The 25,295-nt window shown below is 37.7% G+C and overlaps 1 protein-coding gene across 7 annotated transcripts in view; it reads right to left on the bottom strand.

Annotated features, from left to right (window-relative positions):
• Positions 1 to 25,295, bottom strand: part of LOC139753459 (uncharacterized) — a 123,497-nt gene that overhangs the window by 15,664 nt on the left and 82,538 nt on the right. For all 7 annotated transcript variants that reach the window (XM_071669998.1, XM_071670001.1, XM_071669995.1 and 4 more), the window contains exons 3-4: positions 12,092 to 12,601; positions 11,574 to 11,908 (exon numbers count right to left, since the gene is read on the bottom strand). In XM_071669998.1, the coding sequence (XP_071526099.1) occupies positions 11,574 to 11,908; positions 12,092 to 12,593 (837 nt within the window). In that variant the 5' untranslated portion in view covers positions 12,594 to 12,601. The remainder of the gene's footprint in view (positions 1 to 11,573; positions 11,909 to 12,091; positions 12,602 to 25,295) is intronic.

The raw sequence follows: 25,295 nt of genomic DNA, 5'->3' as shown, positions 1-25,295 counted from the left end.
AGAAATGCCTTCTTTTGTGTCATGTTGGTTAGCTTTTGGTTATGGAAAATTCAAAGTCCATAAAATAACTCTCCACATGGTCTGAAGACTGATCATCATTATCAGGTACTCAAGATTAACTTCTGCCTGATCTTTAAATCTAGCTAAAAACTTCAATTTCCTTCCTAGAAAACTCAGGAGAATGTAAAAAAGGATGACTGACTGTGTAACTGTGCGAAGAAATTACTGCACACTACCCCCTCAGCAACCATTCAGGTTCAGCAGGCAACTTTGAACTACAGGCATGAAATTCAGAAGTAAATTTGTCTAAAAGAGTTATTCAACTCAAACAGAATTGTTTCTTAAGATTAGGAATTAAAACCTCTACAGTGAATGCATGCTTGCACCACCTCTGGCCTGCAGGTATGGATTATTTTAAACCCTTTAACAGGCAAGACCCTAAATTTTCACCACTTACAACATAAGTATCCCCTGTGGGATACCTGCCCACTAAAGTGTTTATAAGAGACTTCCCACCATTGGCAAAGAAATTTTTGAGTTTGAAAAGCTTACCAAAGAAATGTTAGGGGAAAGCTTCAAAGACATGATGGGCAAGGTGGTGAAAAAGCTGCTGCAGTCTTATCACAAAGAGCTAATCAATAAGAAGCTTCAAAAGCTGATAGCATCTAGCGGCAGTGACAGATTTTTATTACAAAAAACAAATATAAATATTCTTCATGTATGTTATGATCCATGGTCAGATTTCCTTACTCCCACTTAAACCGTAAAGCATTAAGAGGTTTGTAACACAATATTTTTCCAAAATGCAGTTATCCAGGAATGTAACCACTGTGGTGGACACGGAATAAGTGCATAAAAATACGTGTACTGGACACAGGTGTTACTAAAGTTTACATTGTGAATAAATAGTCACCATTTGGCAAGAATGATGCAGGTGTAAGCCTTTAATTTCCACCTGGGGGTTGGTGGTTATATTGCCAGCAGTACCCATGTGGGTATCAGGAGGGTCAGTGATGACCAAGTAGTAAGCCACACTTCAGTGGGTGTCAAGTTGCACTTCTCTGACCCAAGTATCTGTCTTTTCTTTCTGCCTTGTCCACACGTGGATTATTAGCATTTTGTCCACAATTATACAACCTCTCCTCGTCATACACAACACATGACAACATTTAACTCGCACAGCTCATTCATGCGTTGAACCATATGCTCTACCCTAGCCCTCCCTTTTGGCAAAATGGTAGGAACAACAGATAGTAGTAGGTAGGAATATTCAAGTAGGAGCATTAGGTAGAAACATTATGTAGAAGTAGTACGTAGGAACATTAGGTAGGAGTCTCTGCAAACACTGCACTAGACTTGCCCTTTGCTAGTGGCCTGTTAAGGGTCAGGCATCAAAGGCTAAGAAGTGGCACTGGGATTTACTGGTTATGGAGACTTTAATGCCTTTGCCATCCCCTAGAGGGAGTTCTGGAAGGGAACAGGCATCAGAGATACAGATAGACAGCATTAGGTAGACATCTCAATAAGAACATTAAGTAGGAGCCTTTGCAAACACTGCATTACACTTGTCCTCTGCCACAGGCCTGTTTAGGGTGAGGCACTAAAGGCAAAGAAGCTGCACTGGAGTTCACTAGTTATGGAGAGACTACTGCCGTGGCCACCCCCTAAGAGGTTCCAGTTGGGAACAGGCATCAGAGATACAGATATATAGAAAGACTGGTGGTTAGTTATAGAATGGTTTGTGTGGTAGGGGTCTAATAATGCTGAGCATATTCAGGTGGAATCATATTGAGAGGATCTCTGTTTCATTGTGAAGGTAGAGTGTTTGTGGTTGCAAGGCATCCGGTGATTGTTTTGAGTGCACAATTTTTTGTGGTTTGTAGCTCTTTTATATTTGCTCCTGACAGTGCGGCATTTTATATATATCTTTTTCTTTCATACTATTCGCCATTTGCGATGTAGCGCAAGGAAACAGACGAAAGAATGGCCCAACCCATCCACATACACATGTATATACATACAAGCCCACACATGCACATATACATACCTATACATTTCAACATATACATACACAGACATATACATATATACACATGTACATATTCATAATTGCTGCCCTCATCCATTCCCGTCGCCACCCCACCACACATGAAATGGCACCCCCCTCCCACCATGCATGCGTGTGCAAGGTAGCACTAGGAAAAGACAACAAAGGCCACATGCATTCACACTCAGTCTCTACCTGTCATGTATAATGCACCAAAACCACAGCTTTCTTTCCACATCTAGGCTCCACAAGACTTTCCATGGTTTACCCCAGACACTTCATATGTCCTGGTTCACTCCATTGACAGCACATCAACCCAGGTATACCACATCGTTCCAATTAACTCTGTTCCTTGCATGCCTTTCACCCTCCTGCATGTTCAACCCCAATCACTCAAAATCTTTTTACTCCATCCTTTCACCTCCAATTTGGTCTTCCACTTCTCCTCGTTCCCTCCACCTCTGATACATATATCCTCTTGGTCAATCTTTCCTCATTCATTCTCTCCATGTGACTAAAGCACCACATGACAAGAGCATTTCAATACACCCTCTTCTGCTCTCTCAACCACACTCTTTTTATTACCACACATCTCTCTTACCCTTTCATTACTTAATCGGAAAAAAGTGATTGAACTTTAGCTGCCCACCTGCTTAAACACAGTCCATTTAAAACCTTCCTATACAAATAAAATTAGGGTTTTTCATTACTTATGGATAATATACATACTGTCTATAACAAAAAAATTTATTTCTTCACTGGGGAGAGTCACTTCAGACTGATTGTACAGTTTAAGGGTTAAATCAAGCATTATGTGAAGAAAAGATGAAAAAGAAAAAAAAAAAAAACAGTTCATACTTCTCAGTTTAGTCAGAATCTTTTTGGAACCAGACAAAGCAAATTCCAAATGTTCAATCATATATATTGGTGAATTTGAACATCTTTATAATGCAAATTTTTCATGGCATGGACTAAAACAGCACTGAGTTTGTGTTGACTGAAGAATTTTCATGGTATAGACTAAAATAGCACTTAGTCTTTGTTGACTGAGTATATCTTTAAAGGAGCTTCATTTACTTTTGCATTTCACTTGAAGTAAATAAGATTTTGGTGGAATCTCATAATTACTTAAGATTAAGTTGTTTATGTAATTCAATGTATATATGAATTAAGGAAAAACTTCAAAACTTTAAACTAACCATCAAGGGGTTCATTAGAAGACACAGTACACATGGTAAACCAGCAAACTTAAGGTTTCAATACATGAAATTGATGGTTATGCTTTAGGAAAGGCTATCCTATGCTTTACTACTTTAATCTTCCAAGGATAGTACTCAAGAGTTGTTAATTTTACTTTCACTTGATGTTTCAGAATAAGAGTTCTTTGTTGAATTCTGATCAGAGGGCTCCAGTATATGTATATTTATGAAGAAAGTAAAACAGTAAAACCACCAGCTACTAAGTTATTCAAGAGAGATAGGTGGTTATAATTTGAGAAATGTGATACTCGTATAATCTAATATCATATCTACATAATTTACTTGTTTTGCTATTAAGTCTCTTTTAAAAGTTTATGCTCATGTAAATTCCATGCAGCAACAGCAAATGAATTCTTAATAGTTGGTAATAAAAAGTGGTAGATGGCGAATGTAACAAGATGAAGAATGAGAACTATTATGAATACAGCAAAGTAATAAACAATATTGTATTATGAAACAATTAATCATTCCTATTTTTCAATTATCTTGGCATATTCAACAGAAATATATGCTAAGAGCAGCTGATGTCTTTTGAAAAGTAAGATGGAAATATTTCAAGAAAAGAATTCTAAAAATATTTCTGAAACACACTGCAAGTAATTAGTTATGATGACTTGGCTTACTGAAGTGATAAGTTAAAACAACTACTTCTGCTACTACTTCTGTACTTCTACTACTACTACTATTAATACTAGTACTATAAAAGCAACCACAAGAAGTATTACTTATAATACTAAAAACACCACATTTTCTACTACTACAAACTACTACTACAACTACACTACTACAAAAATAGCAACAAGAAGTAATACTTCTACTACTAAAATCACCATCACCATTTCTACAAATAATTTATTATAGATTTACAACCAATGTTGCCACAATTTCTACATGAAGGTATGATAATTGTAAATGTATTTTAATTAATCAATTATACTGATAACAGAAATTATGATGCTGAAAATATATGAAATAACTAATAGTAACAACTAGAAATCTCTGGAATATACATGATTCTGCTGAACAGAAAAGATATGCACTGTACTCTGATTCCATTATAAATAAATATTACTAAAAACCTATTTGTCTGAGTGAAGTCCTCCTAAAATTTCTTCCTGTTTCTTGTGTATTTCTAACATGAAGTATAAAAGTCTTGAATGATCTGATCAGCGGTTAACATCCTTGTTTGCAAATGGGTCAGCAACTATATTTTTCAGGAGTTAAATCCAAACTTTCACTTGATAGCTGAACAAATATACAAATTCTGTCATGATGTGCAGACTATTATATACAGGGAAACCTTGCTATGTCGGACACTATATACTGGAAATCGGCTTTATCAGACACCCAATTTCAATTGGACCATTAACAGATTTATCGGAAGCAGTCCAATAAATTTAATGATAGTCTAAAGCAACCCATTTTTTGTAATTATGTATTGGCTATCTGTACTATAAGGAGAAGGAGTTTTACACTAGTGGGGCCCCATCTTTAGAACATTCTGTACAACCATGCAACTTCTTAAATTTATGTACATTTTCTAAATTAACCATGTCCTCAGTCATTGTATTTCATTCATACACACTCTTACATAATAAATGCACTTCTTTATTATCTTTTAAATAAATTTCATGGTTTATTTCATGTTATATCCAATGGTGCTTTATCCCATCTCTAGAAGAACAGTTCACTGTTTTTGTCATTAATCTGCTTTAAAAATTTTTAGGTTGTGATCAGGTCACATCTCACCCTTCTCTCTTCCGAGCTGGATAAATATAATGCCTCTAGTCTTTCTCTGTAACCTGGCTTTCTGAATTGTGGTACTTTTAAAAAGTTTCTTTGTTTAGTTCATGTTCTGTCCTCTGGTTGCTTTATCCCTCCATCTCCTTAAGAACATTTTACTGTACATCATTAATCTGTTTTAAACACTTAGAGGTTGTGATCAGGTCACTGCTCTCCTTTTCTCCCCCAGGGTGGGTAAATCTAATGCCTCTAGTCTTTCTCTGATACTTGGCTCTCTGAACTTTGGTACCATTACCCTCCTCTAGATCTTCTCTATTAACTGTTTGAATTTCTTTAGGTATGGTGACCAAACTTGAGAAGCATATTCTAGTTTTGGCCTTATGTAAGACATGAAAAGTTCATAAAATATTTCCTTATCCATACACTTGAAAACTATACTAATATTTCCTAAAAGACAGTTTGTTGCCTTGACTGTTCTCCTAATTGGACTCTGGCAACAGGTTAGGAATGATGTCATCTCCTAAGTTCATCTTGCACACAGAATCCTTAAGCTTATTTCCTATTACATAACAATCATATTGTGGCCTTCTTCCACTTTGTCCCATTCTCATCACTTTACATTTGCTTGGGTTGAATTTTGTCAACTATTTATAAGACCATCTTTAGAGTCTGTTTAGGGCCTCTTGTAAGCTGATGCAATCCTGTTCACTTTTCACTTCCTCCATGACCTTTGCATCATCTGCAATCAAGTAAGAATCCATACCTTTAGACAAATCATATACATAAATCAAATAGAGTAATAGTCCCAGAACAGATACCTGGGGTACTCCACTGGTCTCCCAAATCCATTTAGAGAAGACTCCTCTACCATACATCCTTCTTCTTCTACTGAGATAATCTTCTATCCAGCAAAGGAGTTTCCTCCCTTATTCCTTCTTCGTGATCCCATTTCTTAATCAGTAATTTTCATGGTACAATGTCAAATACTTTTTGGCAGTCCATATATAAACAAATCTATATTGCCTTCCCTTTTTGTCTAAAACATCTCTTGAAAAATCTAAGATTTATTTAGTCATTATTTCTTTTTCCTAAATCCATACTGTCTCAAGTAATTTCTTCTCTATAGAAAGTCATTTGCTTTCTAAATATCTCCTAGAATGTTACACACAATACTCATAATGAGACCAGTTTGTGCTTCAATGCTTGGTTCTAACAAATGTTTTGGTAAATACAGCACAGTTTCTGCAAATAAAAGTTACTGTATAGCTAAAATCTTATACTGTAACATGGTGTACATTACAGTACTAATATCAGTAGGACTTCAGTCACTATCATACCACAATAACACATCCAGTTTTACACCAAGACTGATAGTTTTCCATATTTGATTCATGTCACTGATACAACTACTAGCTGAGAGGTTTCTTACACAATTTAACAGGGTTATAATAGTTTCAAACAAGAAAATTTTCCATATCTAGCTCATACTCAAACGTTGGAGGAAAAGTGCTTGAGGACTTGAACACCATGCTGTTTGTTTACAATAAATCCGGATGCATGTACAGATGAACACTTTGTGAACAGTGCAGCGTTTGCACTCCTGCATAATTCAAAATGTCAAGCACAGTAATAGATGTTTATAATAAAGTAGGAAGTGCCTATTTATTAATCTCTTAATCTTATGACATATCGAAAACGTATGGCATACGTTAATATTAATAAAAAAGTACTGCTTGAAGTTATGACAATTTTGTGCATTAGTTGTACAACAATTTCAGAGTTTCAGTACAATGATATACAAGAGAAAATATACATTGTACAAATTGATATTTCAATAAAAACAAGTAAAAAAAATATTTTACATCTAAAACTTTGCCTGGCATCATGAATGAGCTTATGTAATGTTGTTTTCTCTAATAAAGAATCAACCACATTTACAATAAATAAATAATAAATTCCCCCCCCCCCCCCCAAGTCCAGATTTCACTAAATCTGAATATCAATATATGTATACAGTGCATTATTTCTGCTGTATAGAGATTCATTCACTCTGGCTACTCAGAGCATAGGGTCAGTCTTGCCACATTACCCATGTTAATAACAGTGCTAAAGAAGCACCATCATATGTGACAATTTTGCTTCCGTAGTGACTTTACAGTAGCAGGTATGTAATAATAATACGTAAGTATTATTGTAAGTGCAGTACGTACTGCAGGGCATGTGAAATGTGCTGCTACCACCATCATTGCCTCCAACCCCACCACAACCACTATGGCCACCTCCTACATCATTTTTAGTCTACAATCACTACAAGTACCATACTAATGTACCATTTACAATTGCTCTGGTAAGGACTGTACAGATGCTGTACGTAAAAACTGTATTAATATATTTTTGGTTCCTGTACATACCAGTTCACTGTACAAACATTTACAGGTACATACAGCACTATGAATGTCCAACCCACATATGTGGCCATTCAGACTATCATTAGATTTATTTTTTTATTATAATTGCCGTTTCCCTGAGGTAGCACAAGGAAACAGACGAAGAATGGCCCAACCACCCACATACACATATATATATACATAAACGCCCACACGCACATATACATATATATATACATTTCAACGTATACATACACAAACATATACATATATACACATATACATATTCATACTTGCTGCCTTCATCCATTCCTGTTGCCATTAGATTTATCAGACTAAAAACCAATATACTCATTGAAGATCTCATATAATGATCTAGTCAGATATATCTGAAAAAGGGATTCACTGGACAGGGTTTCCCCAAAATTAGTCTTGACATAGCAAGAGTTCACTGTACTTTACATGATGTGCCCATACTAACATGGGCTTTTACTAATCAGTTATAGCAAGAGTTCATGTACTTTACATGATGAGCCCATACTAACAGGGGCTTTTACTGATCAATTAATATTACTTTATGAAGTTGATAAATATACAAGATAAAACATAAAAAAGGACACCAGATGTGTTTCTTTAAATCTACTGATCACACAGTTTGCAAAATATCTATGTAAGTTAGTTTCTTTGATTAAAAGATTGGAGAGATCCATCTTCATTTAAATCAGAAACTTGAAACAAAAATGCTGTAGATTTATGACTGGTCAACAATCAAAACTTTGAATGAAATGTAATCTGTGGCTGTGTGTTTTAAAGTAGGAATAACAAGAAAGTGATTCTATACTGAAAGAAATGAGATGATTTCTCCATATGAAAGCTGAGATTGCTGTATTAGAGTAGACATGTTTCCTCTTTAAGGTAACAGTCATGGGTACATGTCACCACCACATGGTAACAATCATGTTTTCATGGCACCATCACACAGTAAAAACCATGGGTTCATGGCATGTCCACAATGTAAAAATCCTGGGTTCATGACTCCTTGACAATACAGTTTAACAATCCTGGACTCTTATCACCTCAAAGTAACAATCCTGGGTTCACAACATCTCCAGAGGTTAACAATTCGGGTTTATGTTACCTCAACAAGGTAACAGCCCTAGGATCATGCCAATTCCACAAAATAACAATACTTGGCATGGCACCACCATATGCCACAATCTTGGATTTATATCATTTCCATGAACCTGCCCTCCCAGGTTCATATAACTTCCACATGGTAACAGTCCAAAGTTCAGTTACTGAGTGATAATTAAAAATGTCTGTTTCTATCTGGTTACATGTAGCATGGTCTAAAAAGAAGCATTCTGTCTACATCATCACTCATTTTCCATGCACTGAGTATTAATTACCAAAGCATTTAAAGGTTAACAGTTCTATCAGTGCATTAAAGAACTGTTAAGTCATTAACATTAAATATGTACAATAAAAATAATGAAATCTGAAATGTTAGTTTCACAGATCTGGTATAAGGTGGGTAGTAATTACTATAAATAGTGAGCATCACCATTCTTAACAAGCAACAATACCTTTACTTTTTACATACCATTTTCAACTTCTCAGTTTACTTGGAAAGTACTTCACAGACTGAAATAATTTACAACAGCATGTACAGAAGCAATTTATATCAAAAACTGATTAAATTAAACCCCTTAGAAATATTAAAAGCTGACTGACAAAATAAGACAAACATGGTCTTGACAGAATGTGGTCAAAAGATTTTCATTATAAAAGCCCATCACTGTATTTCATACTTAATGCACTGCAAGCCAAGTTACATTTATGCAAATAATAATAAATGTGAAAGGAATATGTTACCTGAATATGTAATGTGTGCAAAATGGGAACAATGTAGGCAAAGGAACAATGAGCTGCCACTTAACAACTTTTGTTGTTAGGAGCACCACACAGTTCACTACTCTTGAGCCTCTATCAACCCAGGACAACAACAACTTTGTAATAAATTGTCCATAGTCAGGGGTTTTAGTGTATTTACATAACAAATCTATATCCAATACGGCATTCCTCTTATATCAAAAGTGAAGCAGTTCTTACCCTTTTAAATGTTTACATGTACATTAACCCATCTCAATGGAAATTAAGCATTTTCCATCAAGAAAGTTTTTATTCAAGTACATATCAAGTATATTACACATTATTTTTTGTGCACATTAATAAGAGTGATTACTGGCTGACTGCAAACCATTTGATCTTGATTATTGCAGAATCAATGCTCTTACTGTCAACATGAGTCAGTTATTTTGGAATTACTACATGGATATCCTACTATGTAAATGGTGAATAATCTTGAAGATATATATAAATATATAAATTTTGCTGTTTTTGAATTCATAAAGTATTTAAATATTTAGCTTTTGTAAAAGTGGGGAGCCAATGGAATATGAACGAGGAATGTTTGAGGAGTCTAAGGATGCAAAGCACATACAATGAATTAATGGCATTTTGAGACAATGCCTTGATTTCAGCATGAATTTCATTGCTATTGATAAAGTTTATAATCTATGGCAAAATCTGTTGAAATCTGTTGGAACAAACAGCTCCACATAAACACATCAATCCAAATTACATACAAATTTTTCAACCATTGAAAAAAGATGTGAATGAAGTAACAAATTTACTTAGACTACAAAATACATAAACACAGAAATGCAGGAGACCCAATCAAAACTATGTTCTTTGTCATGTATGTCATACACGTATTTAGTAACTATTATGGATTAATAAGGAAGGAGATCAAAGCCTGACCACACTCCTTTTTAATATGATCAGAATTCTACAACAATACAGTAAGATCTATATTAATTCATAATTTTAAGCAAAGACACAAATCTAAGACATGTGAAATTTAGACTTAAATACTACATGTACTATTTTTGCCATATCTTCTATAATTTAGAATATATGCAAAAAAACAAAATACACACGTTATATCTTATTTTGGAGGAATGAGGTATTGGGTGGTTCAAATCAGGATTCATTTTGTATCTACAGAAATGCCTTTACACATTGATATTTACATATTCATGTTAAAAAAAAAATCTTTTCAAGAACGCTAGCCATGATCCTGACATCCTCAAACTTTACCAATCAGGCTTACACAGCTAGTACACACTGCAATTGTCCACTTAACTGTGGCTGCTCAGTTATCAACAAGTGGTGAAGTGTTTCTAAAGTAAATTTTGCATGTATTTTCAACATACCAGTTAATGCAAAAATAGCTGAATGAATGTTAAGCTTTTATGAAAATGAGGATTATAAAGTTTGACTGGTATCATTTTGATAATCACAACTAAACAGCTTTTGGTGTATGGTTTTTCTATTCAGATGTAAGATTATATGTAGACCATTCTGCTGAATATGGCAAGATGAGTAACAGAATAATAACTGACAAGAGTATATTTGCTCATTAACACAGATTCATAGAGCTCAATAAGAAAAATCCTGTTTATATGGTTATCTACACTATATGATCCTTACAGTTACTAAAACTAATCTTGTAATAATCTTAAATCTAAAATATTTACATTTATCATGAGCAGCTATCGACATAACTATCATAGAATAGTAATCAGTTGATAAATTATTTAACTACCTTTTGAACAAAATTTTATCACAATGGTTACAAGACTGCCTCATATCTGTTGACATTAAATTCCAATGTTCTATGATATCACATAGTTATAGCTTTGATTATCATATTTACTTTCTTTTCATTTTGAAAAAGTGACATGTTTAGAAGTCCTAACACAGCATTCCCATACACTAGATTTTCAAATGAATATCATGAACTTTTGTGTGATGTACTTTCTTTCATTCTCTGCATACTTGTGTGCCTGTTTCAGTATTAAAATTTTTGACCAGACATGAACTACAGTCTTTCTTCTTGTAATGAAATATAAAAAAATAATGCCTATTTTTTCTAATTGTACAATAAGGCTAAAAAAATGATCAAACTGCATGCATCTTGTTCCACTTACTACCAGAAAAAAGCACAGTTACAAAGATTACCTTTAGCAAGTAATCACAATATATTCAACCAAGTTTAGTATCTATGATTACCTGTTGCATTTTCTCAAAGTCTAGACATGGGCGGTGCATCTGGTGTGGGCGAGGCGTGTGTCTGTGTCTCTTGCGAGGGGATGCCGCCCTGGCTCCACCCTCCACCCTGGGAGTCCCACCCTCACTACCACCAACAGCTCCTGGTGACCCACTAGTCTCTCCTGCTCCACCTGCAGACAACAAGCCTTCCCGCCCACTGCTTGCTAGACTGAGCATTTTTGTGGGTGGGGAGACAGAGCGTAGGGGCTTGTGAGCCTCAAGAGGCGGAGAGGTTCTAAATTGGACGGGTGGGTGTGATCCAGTGGTCAATACACATACTTCCTCGTCACTGCTTCCTAAAAACAAGAAGCATAATGACAAAGTTATAAACAGGAAAACTTTGTCATCAATTCATTACAAAAAGTAATACTGAAAGAAAAGGAAATGCAAGGCCGTAACTCTTATATGATATACTGGAAAGAAACATCTGATATGAAACAATATTATTATAAAAAATTCAGTCAGTGAAGGCAACTTACCTGAGTCTGTAAGAGAAGGTCTGCCTACTTGTGACCATTTCCGCTTCTCTGGTGGTCCTGTTTCCCGAGACCAAGAGCCTGTGAGTGTTTCCAGCTCTTCTTCAGATGAATGGTGTTCAACAGGATCACATGCATCACAGTCACTCACAAATGCAGAATCCAGGAAAGGTTCAATTGGGGACTCTAAGGCAGGTGACTCTCTAGGTGGGTCTGGGGTTTGTAGAGATGGATGTGGGTGACGTGGTGTTCGTGCCCTCCTCGCAGGATGTGGGTGATGACTGTGATGGAGGTGGTGATGATGGTGATGATGATGATGATGAAGATGTGGATGGTGGTGATAAGGGCCTGTTGATGAAGGACCAGCAGAAGGGATGGTAGATGGTGGGGGCATGTCAGGTGCATCACCAGCCATTGGGAGGTCATCACAAGTGAGAGTGTCGGTACTGGTCTGGCTTGTGGGGCGCGATCTCACGCTGCACCCACTGGACACCTCACTCGACATCTCGCTGCCTGTAAGAAAAATATCATAATGACATTATTGATGCACTGTGACACTACACATTATTTACATCATAAGTTAGGCACTGAATCAAACTAGCTGTAATAAGTGTGGCAAATCTGATCTAATTTTACTGTTAATTTATTAGTAAGAAATGTGGTAAAAGATAATTTTTTCCGGTTGAAAGAAAAAAGGTGATATTAGTTAAAACTGCTTAATGGATGGCTTATTGCTCAGCATTATGCAATTAAAAACTTCTGGAAACTTCACAAAAAGTACAATTTAAAAGAAGTAGTTATCTGCATATAATGCTTGATCAAAAACACACTGACGATGACATAATGGCCACTATCAGAAACATGAAGAAAAATAAATCTAAAATGTACAAAAGTAAGGGAATGTAAGCAGGGTAAGGTATTCAGTAAGATGATAAGACTTTGGAAAATTTTGATAAATACAACAAGCATTGCTGAATGAATCAGTAAAAAAGAAATAAAACATATATATAGATAGAAGCATAAATTGAACAATACTAATGTAAATCAAAGAATCAAATCAGAAATTCCAAAGAGGATCACAACTCTGACTATACGAGGAATTACTCTATGGGGTGTATGCACAAGCTCAAATGTGCCAGTAATTGTAAGAAAGCAGACGAGGCAACACTAATCTATAAAATGGAGCGTGACTGAAGTAAAATATGATTCCTAACATTATGTAATCTCACAACCTGCTCACTTATTGTTTACATTCAGATTCCTTACATCAATTCACTCCAAACTGCAGTTGTAAGTGACTTAAGGACTTCCAATTCATTTCATTAATATTTCAATCATTTTCATGATCATTATTATCACCACCATCATAAAAGGTAGATGATGCAAATCCAGAAACTCTAAATCTCAGAATGTACCACAAACACGCTATTCTGGTGAAGCTCCATTAACTTAGGAAATTCCTTAGACCTGGAATTTTTGTGGTTACTGATGCACATTTCCAAGTTAGAACCACTAAAAACTGCATCAAAAATTATTGTACAGATTAGTGATTACAAGTGAAATTTATAGTGAAAATTCATTTTAAGCTTGTCTTTTGTGCTCCAGATTAATTACCAGCATAGGTACTCTCTTTGGGGGTATGCTGAGTCAATGCAATATATGCAGTCTTAGTTCAAGCCTACCCTTTTTTTGTGTAGCCTTTTTTTTCTATGTTAGCTGAGACAGCACGGGTAGCTAAGGCCCTAATCAAGGCCATCCCATTAACAATACATATATTTTTTTTTTTTTTTGCTTTATCACTGTCTCCCGCGTTTGCGAGGTAGCGCAAGGAAACAGACGAAAGAAATGGCCCAACCCACCCCCATACACATGTATATACATACACGTCCACACATGCAAATATACATACCTACACAGCTTTCCGTGGTTTACCCTAGACGCTTCACATGCCCTGATTCAATCCACTGACAGCACGTCAACCCCGGTATACCACATCAATCCAATTCACTCTATTCCTTGCCCGCATTTCACCCTCCTGCATGTTCAGGCCCCGATCACACAAAATCTTTTTCACTCCATCTTTCCACCTCCAATTTGGTCTCCCACTTCTCCTCATTCCCTCCACCTCCAACACATATATCCTCTTGGTCAATCTTTCCTCACTCATTCTCTCCATGTGCCCAAACCATTTCAAAACACCCTCTTCTGCTCTCTCAACCACGCTCTTTTTATTTCCACACATCTCTCTTACCCTTACGTTACTTACTCGATCAAACCACCTCACACCACACATTGTCCTCAAACATCTCATTTCTAGCACATCCATCCTCCTGCACACAACTCTATCCATAGCCCACGCCTCGCAACCATACAACATTGTTGGAACCACTATTCCTTCAAACATACCCATTTTTGCTTTCCGAGATAATGTTCTCGACTTCCACACATTCTTCAAGGCTCCCAGGATTTTCGCCCCCTCCCCCACCCTATGATCCACTTCCGCTTCCATGGTTCCATCCGCTGCCAGATCCACTCCCAGATATCTAAAACACTTTACTTCCTCCAGTTTTTCTCCATTCAAACTTACCTCCCAATTGACTTGACCCTCAACCCTACTGAACCTAATAACCTTGCTCTTATTCACATTTACTCTTAACTTTCTTCTTTCACACACTTTACCAAACCCAGTCACCAGCTTCTGCAGTTTCTCACATGAATCAGCCACCAGCGCTGTATCATCAGCGAACAACAACTGACTCACTTCCCAAGCTCTCTCATCCACAACAGACTTCATACTTGCCACTCTTTCCAAAACTTTCCAATATATATTATATATTTTTTAATTTTCCAAAAGAAGGAACAGAGAAGGGGGCCAGGTGAGGGTATACCCTCAAAGGCCCAGTCCTCTGTTCTTAACGCTACCTCGCTATCGCGGGAAATGGCGAATAGTATGAAAAAAAAAAAAAAAAAAAAATATATATATATATATATATATATATATATATATATATATATATATATATATATATATATATATATATTTTTTTTCTTTTAAACTATTCGCCATTTCCCGCGTTAGCGAGGTAGCGTTAAGAACAGAGGACTGGGCCTTTTTTGGAATATCCTCACCTGGCCCCCTCTGTTCCTTCTTTTGGAAAAAAAAAAAAAATATATATATATATATATATATATATATTATTATTTTTTTATAATTTTGCTTTGTCACTGTCTCCCGTGTTTGCGAGGTAGCGCAAGGAAACAGACGAAAGAAATGGCCCAACCCACCCCCATACACATGTATATACATACACGTCCACACACGCAAATATACATACCCATACATCTCAATATACACATATATATACACACACAGACACATACATATATACACATGCACACAATACACACTGTCTGCCTTTATTCATTCCCATCGCCACCTCGCCACACATGGAATACCATCCCCCTCCCCCCTCATGTAAGCCAGGTAGCAGTAGGAAAAGACAACAAAGGCCCCATTCGTTCACACTCAGTCTCTAGCTGTCATGCAATAATGCCCGAAACCACAGCTCCCTTTCCACATCCAGGCCCCACACAACTTTCCATGGTTTACCCCAGACGCTTCACATACCCTGATTCAATCCACTGACAGCACGTTAACCCCGGTATACCACATCGATCCAATTCACTCTATTCCTTGCCCGCATTTCACCCTCCTGCATGTTCAGGCCCCGATCACACAAAATCTTTTTCACTCCATCTTTCCACCTCCAATTTGGTCTCCCACTTCTCCTCGTTCCCTCCACCTCCAACACATATATCCTCTTGGTCAATCTTTCCTCACTCATTCTCTCCATGTGCCCAAACCATTTCAAAACACCCTCTTCTGCTCTCTCAACCACGCTCTTTTTATTTCCACACATCTCTCTTACCCTTACGTTACTTACTCGATCAAACCACCTCACACCACACATTGTCCTCAAACATCTCATTTCCAGCACATCCATCCTCCTGCGCACAACTCTATCCATAGCCCACGCCTCGCAACCATACAACATTGTTGGAACCACTATTCCTTCAAACATACCCATTTTTGCTTTCCGAGATAATGTTCTCGACTTCCACACATTCTTCAAGGCTCCCAGGATTTTCGCTCCCTCCCCCACACTATGATTCACTTCCGCTTCCATGGTTCCATCCGCTGCCAGATCCACTCCCAGATATCTAAAACACTTTACTTCCTCCAGTTTTTCTCCATTCAAACTTACCTCCCAATTGACTTGACCCTCAACCCTACTGAACCTAATAACCTTGCTCTTATTCACATTTACTCTTAACTTTCTTCTTTCACACACTTTACCAAACTCAGTCACCAGCTTCTGCAGTTTCTCACATAAATCAGCCACCAGCGCTGTATCATCAGCGAACAACAACTGACTCACTTCCCAAGCTCTCTCATCCACAACAGACTTCATACTTGCCCCTCTTTCCAAAACTTTCCAATATATATATATATATATATATATATATATATATATATATATATATATATATATTATTATTATTTTGTTATTATTTTGCTTTGTCACTGTCTCCCGTGTTTGCGAGGTAGCGCAAGGAAACAGACGAAAGAAATGGCCCAACCCACCCCCATACACATGTATATACATACACGTCCACACACGCAAATATGCATACCCATACATCTCAATATACATATATATATACACACACAGACACATACATATATACACATGCACACAATACACACTGTCTGCCTTTATTCATTCCCATTGCCACCTCGCCACACATGGAATACCATCCCCCTCCCCCCTCATGTGTGCCAGGTAGCACTAGGAAAAGAAAACAAAGGCCCCATTCGTTCACACTCAGTCTTTAGCTGTCATGCAATAATGCCCGAAACCACAGCTCCCTTTCCACATCCAGGCCCCACACAACTTTCCATGGTTTACCCCAGACGCTTCACATGCCCTGATTCAATCCACTGACAGCACGTTAACCCCGGTATACCACATCGATCCAATTCACTCTATTCCTTGCCCGCCTTTCACCCTCCTGCATGTTCAGGCCCCGATCACAGAAAATCTTTTTCACTCCATCTTTCCACCTCCAATTTGGTCTCCCACTTCTCCTCGTTCCCTCCACCTCCAATACATATATCCTCTTGGTCAATCTTTCCTCACTCATTCTCTCCATGTGCCCAAACCATTTCAAAACACCCTCTTCTGCTCTCTCAACCATGCTCTTTTTATTTCCACACATCTCTCTTACCCTTACATTACTTACTCGATCAAACCACCTCACACCACACATTGTCCTCAAACATCTCATTTCCAGCACATCCACCCTCCTGCGCACAACTCTATCCATAGCCCACGCCTCGCAACCATACAACATTGTTGGAACCACTATTCCTTCAAACATACCCATTTTTGCTTTCCAATATAATGTTCTCGACTTCCACACATTCTTCAAGGCTCCCAGGATTTTCGCCCCCTCCCCCTCCCCCACCCTATGATTCACTTCCGCTTCCATGGTTCCATCTGCTGCCAGATCCACTCCCAGATATCTAAAACACTTTACTTCCTCAAGTTTTTCTCCATTCAAACTTACCTCCCAATTATATAAAGTGTGTGAAAGAAGAAAGTTAAGAGTAAATGTGAATAAGAGCAAGGTTATTAGGTACAGTAGGGTTGAGGGTCAAGTCAATTGGGAGGTGAGTTTGAATGCAGAAAAACTGGAGGAAGTGAAGTGTTTTAGATATCTGGGAGTGGATCTGGCAGCGGATGGAACCATGGAAGCGGAAGTGGATCATAGGGTGGGGGAGGGGGCAAAAATTCTGGGAGCCTTGAAGAATGTGTGGAAGTCGAGAACATTATCTCGGAAAACAAAAATGAGTATGTTTGAAGGAATAGTGGCTCCAACAATGTTGTATGGTTGCGAGGCGTGGGCTATGGATAGAGTTGTGCGCAGGAGGGTGGATGTGCTGGAAATGAGATGTTTGAGGACAATGTGTGGTGTGAGGTGGTTTGATCGAGTAAGTAATGTAAGGGTAAGAGAGATGTGTGGAAATAAAAAGAGCATGGTTGAGAGAGCAGAAGAGGGTGTTTTGAAATGGTTTGGGCACATGGAGAGAATGAGTGAGGAAAGATTGACCAAGAGGATATATGTGTCGGAGGTGGAGGGAACGAGGAGAAGAGGGAGACCAAATTGGAGGTGGAAAGATGGAGTGAAAAAGATTTTGTGTGATCGGGGCCTGAACATGCAGGAGGGTGAAAGGAGGGCAAGGAATAGAGTGAATTGGATCGATGTGGTATACCGGGGTTGACGTGCTGTCAGTGGATTGAATCGGGGCATGTGAAGCGTCTGGGGTAAACCATGGAAAGCTGTGTAGGTATGTATATTTTGCGTGTGTGGACGTATGTATATACATGTGTATGGGGGTGGGTTGGGCCATTTCTTTCGTCTGTTTCCTTGCGCTACCTCGCAAACGTGGGAGACAGAAAAAAAAAAAAAAAATATATATATATAGTGTTCCTGACCGTAATATACTCATAGGCCACCAAGGGTTGAGCACATAAGTTTGAATCCCAGTTGTGGCAGTCACTCCACAATCAACCCAACTGTTCATCCATCCTAGGGGTTGGCCAACCCCTAGGGGTGGATGAACAGCTGGGTTGACTGTAGACTGACTGCTGCAACTGGAATTCGAACTTATGCACTCGACCCTGGAAAGCCTGTGAATGTATCACAGTCAGGAATGCTAATTGCTACATCACTCTCTGTAATAACTTTGATTTTTACCTTTTTTCTTAAAGTAATTGACATGGCACAGACAAATAATATGGCCTAATCAAGGCTATCTTGGATGAAAGAAAAAAGTTGAAGAGAAAGGAAGTAGAAACTGATTAGGGTTTGAAGGTGTTTGTAGACCTATCTCTTAATGGAAAAAAAGATTATTTGTAGTGGAAAAGTCAAAAGAAGATACAGAGTTCAACAGCCTGTAACCCCAACCCACTAAGATAATCTTCTATCCAGGGAAGAGTCTGCCTTTTATTTGTGCATGTAATTCTAGTTACTTTATCAACCAGCGATGGGGCAGTATCAACGACTTTTTAGCACTCCAAGAACATACAGTCTACCCACCCCTTTCTTTGACTTAAACAAAACAAGAGTACATATCAGGAATGTGTAGAAGCTTAGTGATGCATGACCTTTCCCCTGTGTTGCCAGTCAATTACATAGTTTTGCTTTTTCCTACAATTATTCATTTGCTTTCTGATTATCTTTTCCAATGATATACAAACCATGCATGTTAGTGAGACTAGCCTGTAGTTTAGTGGGATTTCCTTATTCCCTTTCTTATATATAAACATGCTATGTAACCTCTTCCATGTATATGGAACTGCCTCTTCCCTTGTGATCTTCTGAGCAATACTTTGAGTGGCCTAGCAAGTACCTCCATATATTCCTTCAGTAAATATGGGAAGACTTCATTAGGACCAAGGGCCTTATATGGGTCTAATTGTTTTAAATGCCGGAGTAATATCATTTTTGTCAATTTCTATGCCTTCCAAACCCAGCTAACATGTTCCCCTACACATCCACAGAGCATTTTTGTCATTTCAATTTTCTCTTTATTCAAAGCATAATTTGGGTAAGATATTGTTGACATAGTGTCAAGTTGATGGTATAATATCAGGTTAGGTAGTATTAATGTATGATACATCTCACACATCATAATGCAATGAAATATACTGTACTTGTAACTTAGTGTTTTGATATTTTTGGTGGTAGAAATTGCAGTTTGACTTTCCTTGTTCTATCTTTCCCAAGATCCTCATATGAAATCTGGTAAGTTGGCAGGAAAGGATCTGCTCCTCTCATGGCCTTGATTTTATGTTGTGAAATTTGCTGGATTTTGGCCATATCTCATATTCTGTAGCACAAATTCTTGGTTTTCAGTAGATTAGGGTAATTCTTTCTGTTCTAGAACCAACTTTGTAAAATGCTTATGTTAAAAAATTGAATTTCCCTTTCACTACCATGCCATGAAACGAGATGAGACAGAAAAAGAAAGGAGAGAGTATCAGGAGAGGGCAAAATCATGCTGTTCTTAACAGAGCTAGTTGAGGTCCAGTAGTCGCAGCAGGGGTGAGCTGAAGGAGAATCATTGTAAGACAGAGGACAAACAGCAGATACAGAGGTTGAACCCAGGGAAAAGAGGGTCACAGGCAGGACAAGGTGAATACCTTATGAAGTCTTTGAGGGTGTTCTATCCCTAAAGCCAAGGCAGTGCCTAGACTGTTGAATTGGGTCATTGGCTGATTAAGGTATTGGAAGTCACAGCCCTTAGACCAACATAGCCCCAACAGCCTGACTGGTCAGGTACACTTTGTAGATGCTTGTCCAGTGCACTCTCAAACTTCCCTACTATGCATCCCATGTTGTTTCTAATGATAGCAGGAAAGGTGCTGAAGAGCCTTGAGCCCTGGATGTTTAAGGTGTTCTCTTTCTTTTTGTGCATATTGCACCTTTGAATTTCAGAGGTAGTATTTCACAAGGTCTTCCATGCCGTTGTACCACTAGGATGTTATTTCTATATGTAAGTTGGGAACCATGTCTTCTAGGATTTTCTAAGTGCATATAGATGATATTTTAGTTCATCCATCTGTGCTCCAGGGAGTATACCCTCAGAGATTTCAGCTGCTCTCAGTAATTTAGTTCCTTTACTTCATTATTATGGGCTGCAAAAGATCACAGAGCATTTCCTTATTCCAAAATCTTGCCCACCTTGTAGGGTGATTTAGAACACAGCAATAATAAATTAATGAAAGAGTTAGTACCAAAAATAACTTCATCACTGGTTTTTCTTTCCCTGTCTTGAAGGTCAGCAGGATCCAGCCTGCCATCCTTTTGCATGAAGCAACCATTGTTTTGTGTTCAGTGAAGGTTAGGCTGTTAGACATTATTACTTGTAACAACTCTTTCACGTCATTCTACTGGTTTATGAGTGCCTGTATCTGTCTAGTATTCAGATTGTTTTCAATCTCTTCATTTTTCTCCAGTTGGAGTTGAAACTTACTTCCATTGAAAAGCATGTTTTTTCACTTGACCAGTTAAAGACTTTGTCTCTTTGAAGCCTTTCAGCTTCCTCTACTGATGTGATTTTCATACTTATTCCTGTATCATCAGGAAAAGATGACATGAAACAGTGGCTCATTTTTGCATCAATGTCAGATTCAAGAATAGGGAACAAGAGGGGTGCAAGAAAAGTTCACTGTGCATCTGAGCTTTTACCATGGAGGCACTAGAGATGGCATGGTTCACTACTGTGTAGTTATCTAGTTAAAAAGTTGCATATCTGTTTCTCAGTTTTTCAGGTTATTCCTGTCTTTTGCATTTTATTTGCTATGAAATCATACTCACATTTGTCAAGTGCTTTTCCATATTAGGTTAGTAGTATTTTGCTTTCATGAGCTTCAACGATCCTATCATAGTGGTCAAACAACTGAGAGAGGCAAGGTCTTCCCACCTGGAACCAAGTTGTCCTGGACTATGTAAATTGTTCAGTTCTAAAAATTGTCAGTCAGTTTGTCTCCTAGGACTCTGAAATTTCAAAGATTTTGACTGTGCAGTGTTAATGCTATCAGTTGATAGTTTTGTGGGACTGCTTTGCTTGCACCTTTGTGGAGTGGGTAGTGAGTCAGTTCCAGACTTTCGGGAATAATGCCAGAATCCAGACTTTTTCTTCGTAGGATATTTAGTATTTGTGCTAGCATGTAGAGAGTACTGAGTATGGTGAGAAATGCAACACCGTGACTGCACAGTTGATGTGAGGGAAGAACAGCTTCGCACTGAAACCACAGATGAACAGGGGTTTATTGCCAAAACTGAAACAGATGTTCCTGAATATCAATTTCTTGGTTTGCTTGCATTGAAATTTCCAACCAGTCATGCTCTTATACAAATGTCACATCCAGTGCAATGAGAGGTTTGTTGAATTTTGTAATTTTGATGGACAATGCCAACCATGCAACATTTCTCTTCCAAAAAACTCATCTCAGTGTTCCTTTCATAAGCAATGGATTGAAGAACCATTGGATGGAATAATCTCCTAGAAAAGATGCAGTGTTCTCTTTTAATTGTTCGCTTTTCATGTCTTAAGACAGGTGGCAGCAACAACTGTCATTCTGGAAAACAAGAGAAGTAAAAAATGGAAAAAAATGCCATTCAAAAATAAAAGATTCCTCCTGTGAAGCACATCTGCTGGGGATGGTTCAATGAAATTGCTTTAAAAGAAATGTGAAAGAAAACATCGGAAATGGTAAGCATTGAGAAAAAATCCATGCTAGATAAGCAAAGACAAAAAATAGATATTCTTGCTCTACTATATAAGCAGTGTTCTTTGTCGTGCACAGACAAAAAAATTACAAAGTGATTCATTTAAGTGGTTGATAGTCAGTAAACTACACATGGAAAACTGGTAAAAGATGTACTGTTCTTTCTTGAAAAGAAGTCGTAAACACTGACAACATTAGAGGTCAAGGTTATGATGGAGCTGCCAACATGAGGGAGCCTTACAAAGGAATACAATCTGGGATTCATCAGCATGAGCAGGCTTTCTTTGCACACTGTTATGGACATGGCTTAAAAAAAATCTGGTAGTGGTGGAGGATGTGTAGATCAGGTATTTGGTTTGAAGAATGAGTGTGAGAAATATTAAGAGAAAAAGGACTCATATGCAACATTTAAATATCTGGAGACAGCATATGACAGGGTTGATCGAGATTTGTCGATTGTATGGCTTTCAAGAAGAGTAGAAAATAGGTTCTAACAGAACTGAAAGTATTTTATTCAGCATATCCCTGTTCAAAGTATAATGTTTAAGAACTATTGAATTGCATAAAGGAAAATGAGCTTTATGATGTTTCTCACTCTTTGTAGGAGTATTGCAGTATAAGCTATTCATTCATTATCAACACCCACTGTAAATTTTATTTTTTTTAAATTGAATCTTATGAAAACTAGACTGCATAGCCTTTGGAAATAAAAAAGATTGTCAGACATGATGCTGCATGCCATTCAGGACACTTCTGTGAATCAGAATGATGCAAATGATGTCTTCAAATAGATAAGTAACGGGAGGTTTTAACTGTAGAAATGCAGGGACTTTCATCTCTTACATACAGCTTTGTATCATAAAAGTAATTTTGAGATCCCTGTTGTAGGTTAATATACAAGAATAGATCTGATTATTGAATTTATTTATTACGCCACCTGACGAGGAGCAAATAAGATCTATTCACTTTTTGTATGATTCACCTCAAAATAAATTTGCATTACATGTGCGATACTTGAAATGTGCCCTTTTCCCTCAATGCACCCTTGCATGTTACTAACACTGAAGATGATAATTTGAGGAAACAGGAAAAATTTTCATTGCTAAATGTCTCAGCCTTACTCAGGAACTAATAAAAGACAAAGCAAAGGAGCTTTATCGAAGAACCACACACTATGAATGTAATCAAAATTCAAGAAATCATTCATGCAAGAAAGCCTAAGTATAAGAAACAGCTGAAACTGCTAAAAGCATTCAAGAAAGGTATTGAACATAGGGAAAATTCTATAAAGCCAACAACTTCAACTATAGGTACAGCTTTATCCATCCTTTCCCAAGAGATCATGTAAAATGCTTCTTTGTCCTCAAATGAAATGCAACCAAAGAAGATCCATCTTACAAAAACTTCGTATGCAGAATTAGCAACAACAAAATTTCTAAGTAAATATCAACCTTTATATAATTTTTCATACTTCATTTATACTGTCCTTACATAACAGGTTGAATAACAAAATACACAACCTAAGTCCAGGGTGGCTCAGGTCCCAAGCATTCCAGATTTGGGAAGGGGTATCTGCAGCATTTTTATTATTATTATTATTATTATTATTATTATTATTATTATTATTATGAGAGTTGGGGCGAGAGGATATCATTAAATTTTAGGGAGAATAAAAAGATGTTCTGGAAGGAGGTAAATAAAGTGCGTAAGACAAGGGAGCAAATGGGAACTTCAGTGAAGGGCGCAAATGGGGAGGTGATAACAAGTAGTGGTGATGTGAGAAGGAGATGGAGTGAGTATTTTGAAGGTTTGTTGAATGTGTTTGATGATAGAGTGGCAGATATAGGGTGTTTTGGTCGAGGTGGTGTGCAAAGTGAGAGGGTTAGGGAAAATGATTTGGTAAACAGAGAAGAGGTAGTGAAAGCTTTGCGGAAGATGAAAGCCGGCAAGGCAGCAGGTTTGGATGGTATTGCAGTGGAATTTATTAAAAAAGGGGGTGACTGTATTGTTGACTGGTTGGTAAGGTTATTTAATGTATGTATGACTCATGGTGAGGTGCCTGAGGATTGGCGGAATGCGTGCATAGTGCCATTGTACAAAGGCAAAGGGGATAAGAGTGAGTGCTCAAATTACAGAGGTATAAGTTTGTTGAGTATTCCTGGTAAATTATATGGGAGGGTATTGATTGAGAGGGTGAAGGCATGTACAGAGCATCAGATTGGGGAAGAGTAGTGTGGTTTCAGAAGTGGTAGAGGATGTGTGGATCAGGTGTTTGCTTTGAAGAATGTATGTGAGAAATACTTAGAAAAGCAAATGGATTTGTATGTAGCATTTATGGATCTGGGGAAGGCATATGATAGAGTTGATAGAGATGCTCTGTGGAAGGTATTAAGAATATATGGTGTGGGAGGAAAGTTGTTAGAAGCAGTGAAAAGTTTTTATCGAGGATGTAAGGCATGTGTACGTGTAGGAAGAGAGGAAAGTGATTGGTTCTCAGTGAATGTAGGTTTGCGGCAGGGGTGTGTGATGTCTCCATGGTTGTTTAATTTGTTTATGGATGGGGTTGTTAGGGAGGTAAATGCAAGAGTTTTGGAAAGAGGGGCAAGTATGAAGTCTGTTGGGGATGAGAGAGCCTGGGAAGTGAGTCAGTTGTTGTTCGCTGATGATACAGCGCTGGTGGCTGATTCATGTGAGAAACTGCAGAAGCTGGTGACTGAGTTTGGAAAAGTGTGTGGAAGAAGAAAGTTAAGAGTAAATGTGAATAAGAGCAAGGTTATTAGGTACAGTAGGGTTGAGGGTCAAGTCAATTGGGAGGTGAGTTTGAGTGGAGAAAAACTGGAGGAAGT

Source organism: Panulirus ornatus, chromosome 14, assembly GCF_036320965.1.
Source record: "Panulirus ornatus isolate Po-2019 chromosome 14, ASM3632096v1, whole genome shotgun sequence".
NCBI classification, from domain to species: domain Eukaryota; kingdom Metazoa; phylum Arthropoda; class Malacostraca; order Decapoda; family Palinuridae; genus Panulirus; species Panulirus ornatus.
Note: the sequence above shows the minus strand (reverse complement) of the source record. Positions and strands in the feature narration are given on the sequence as shown.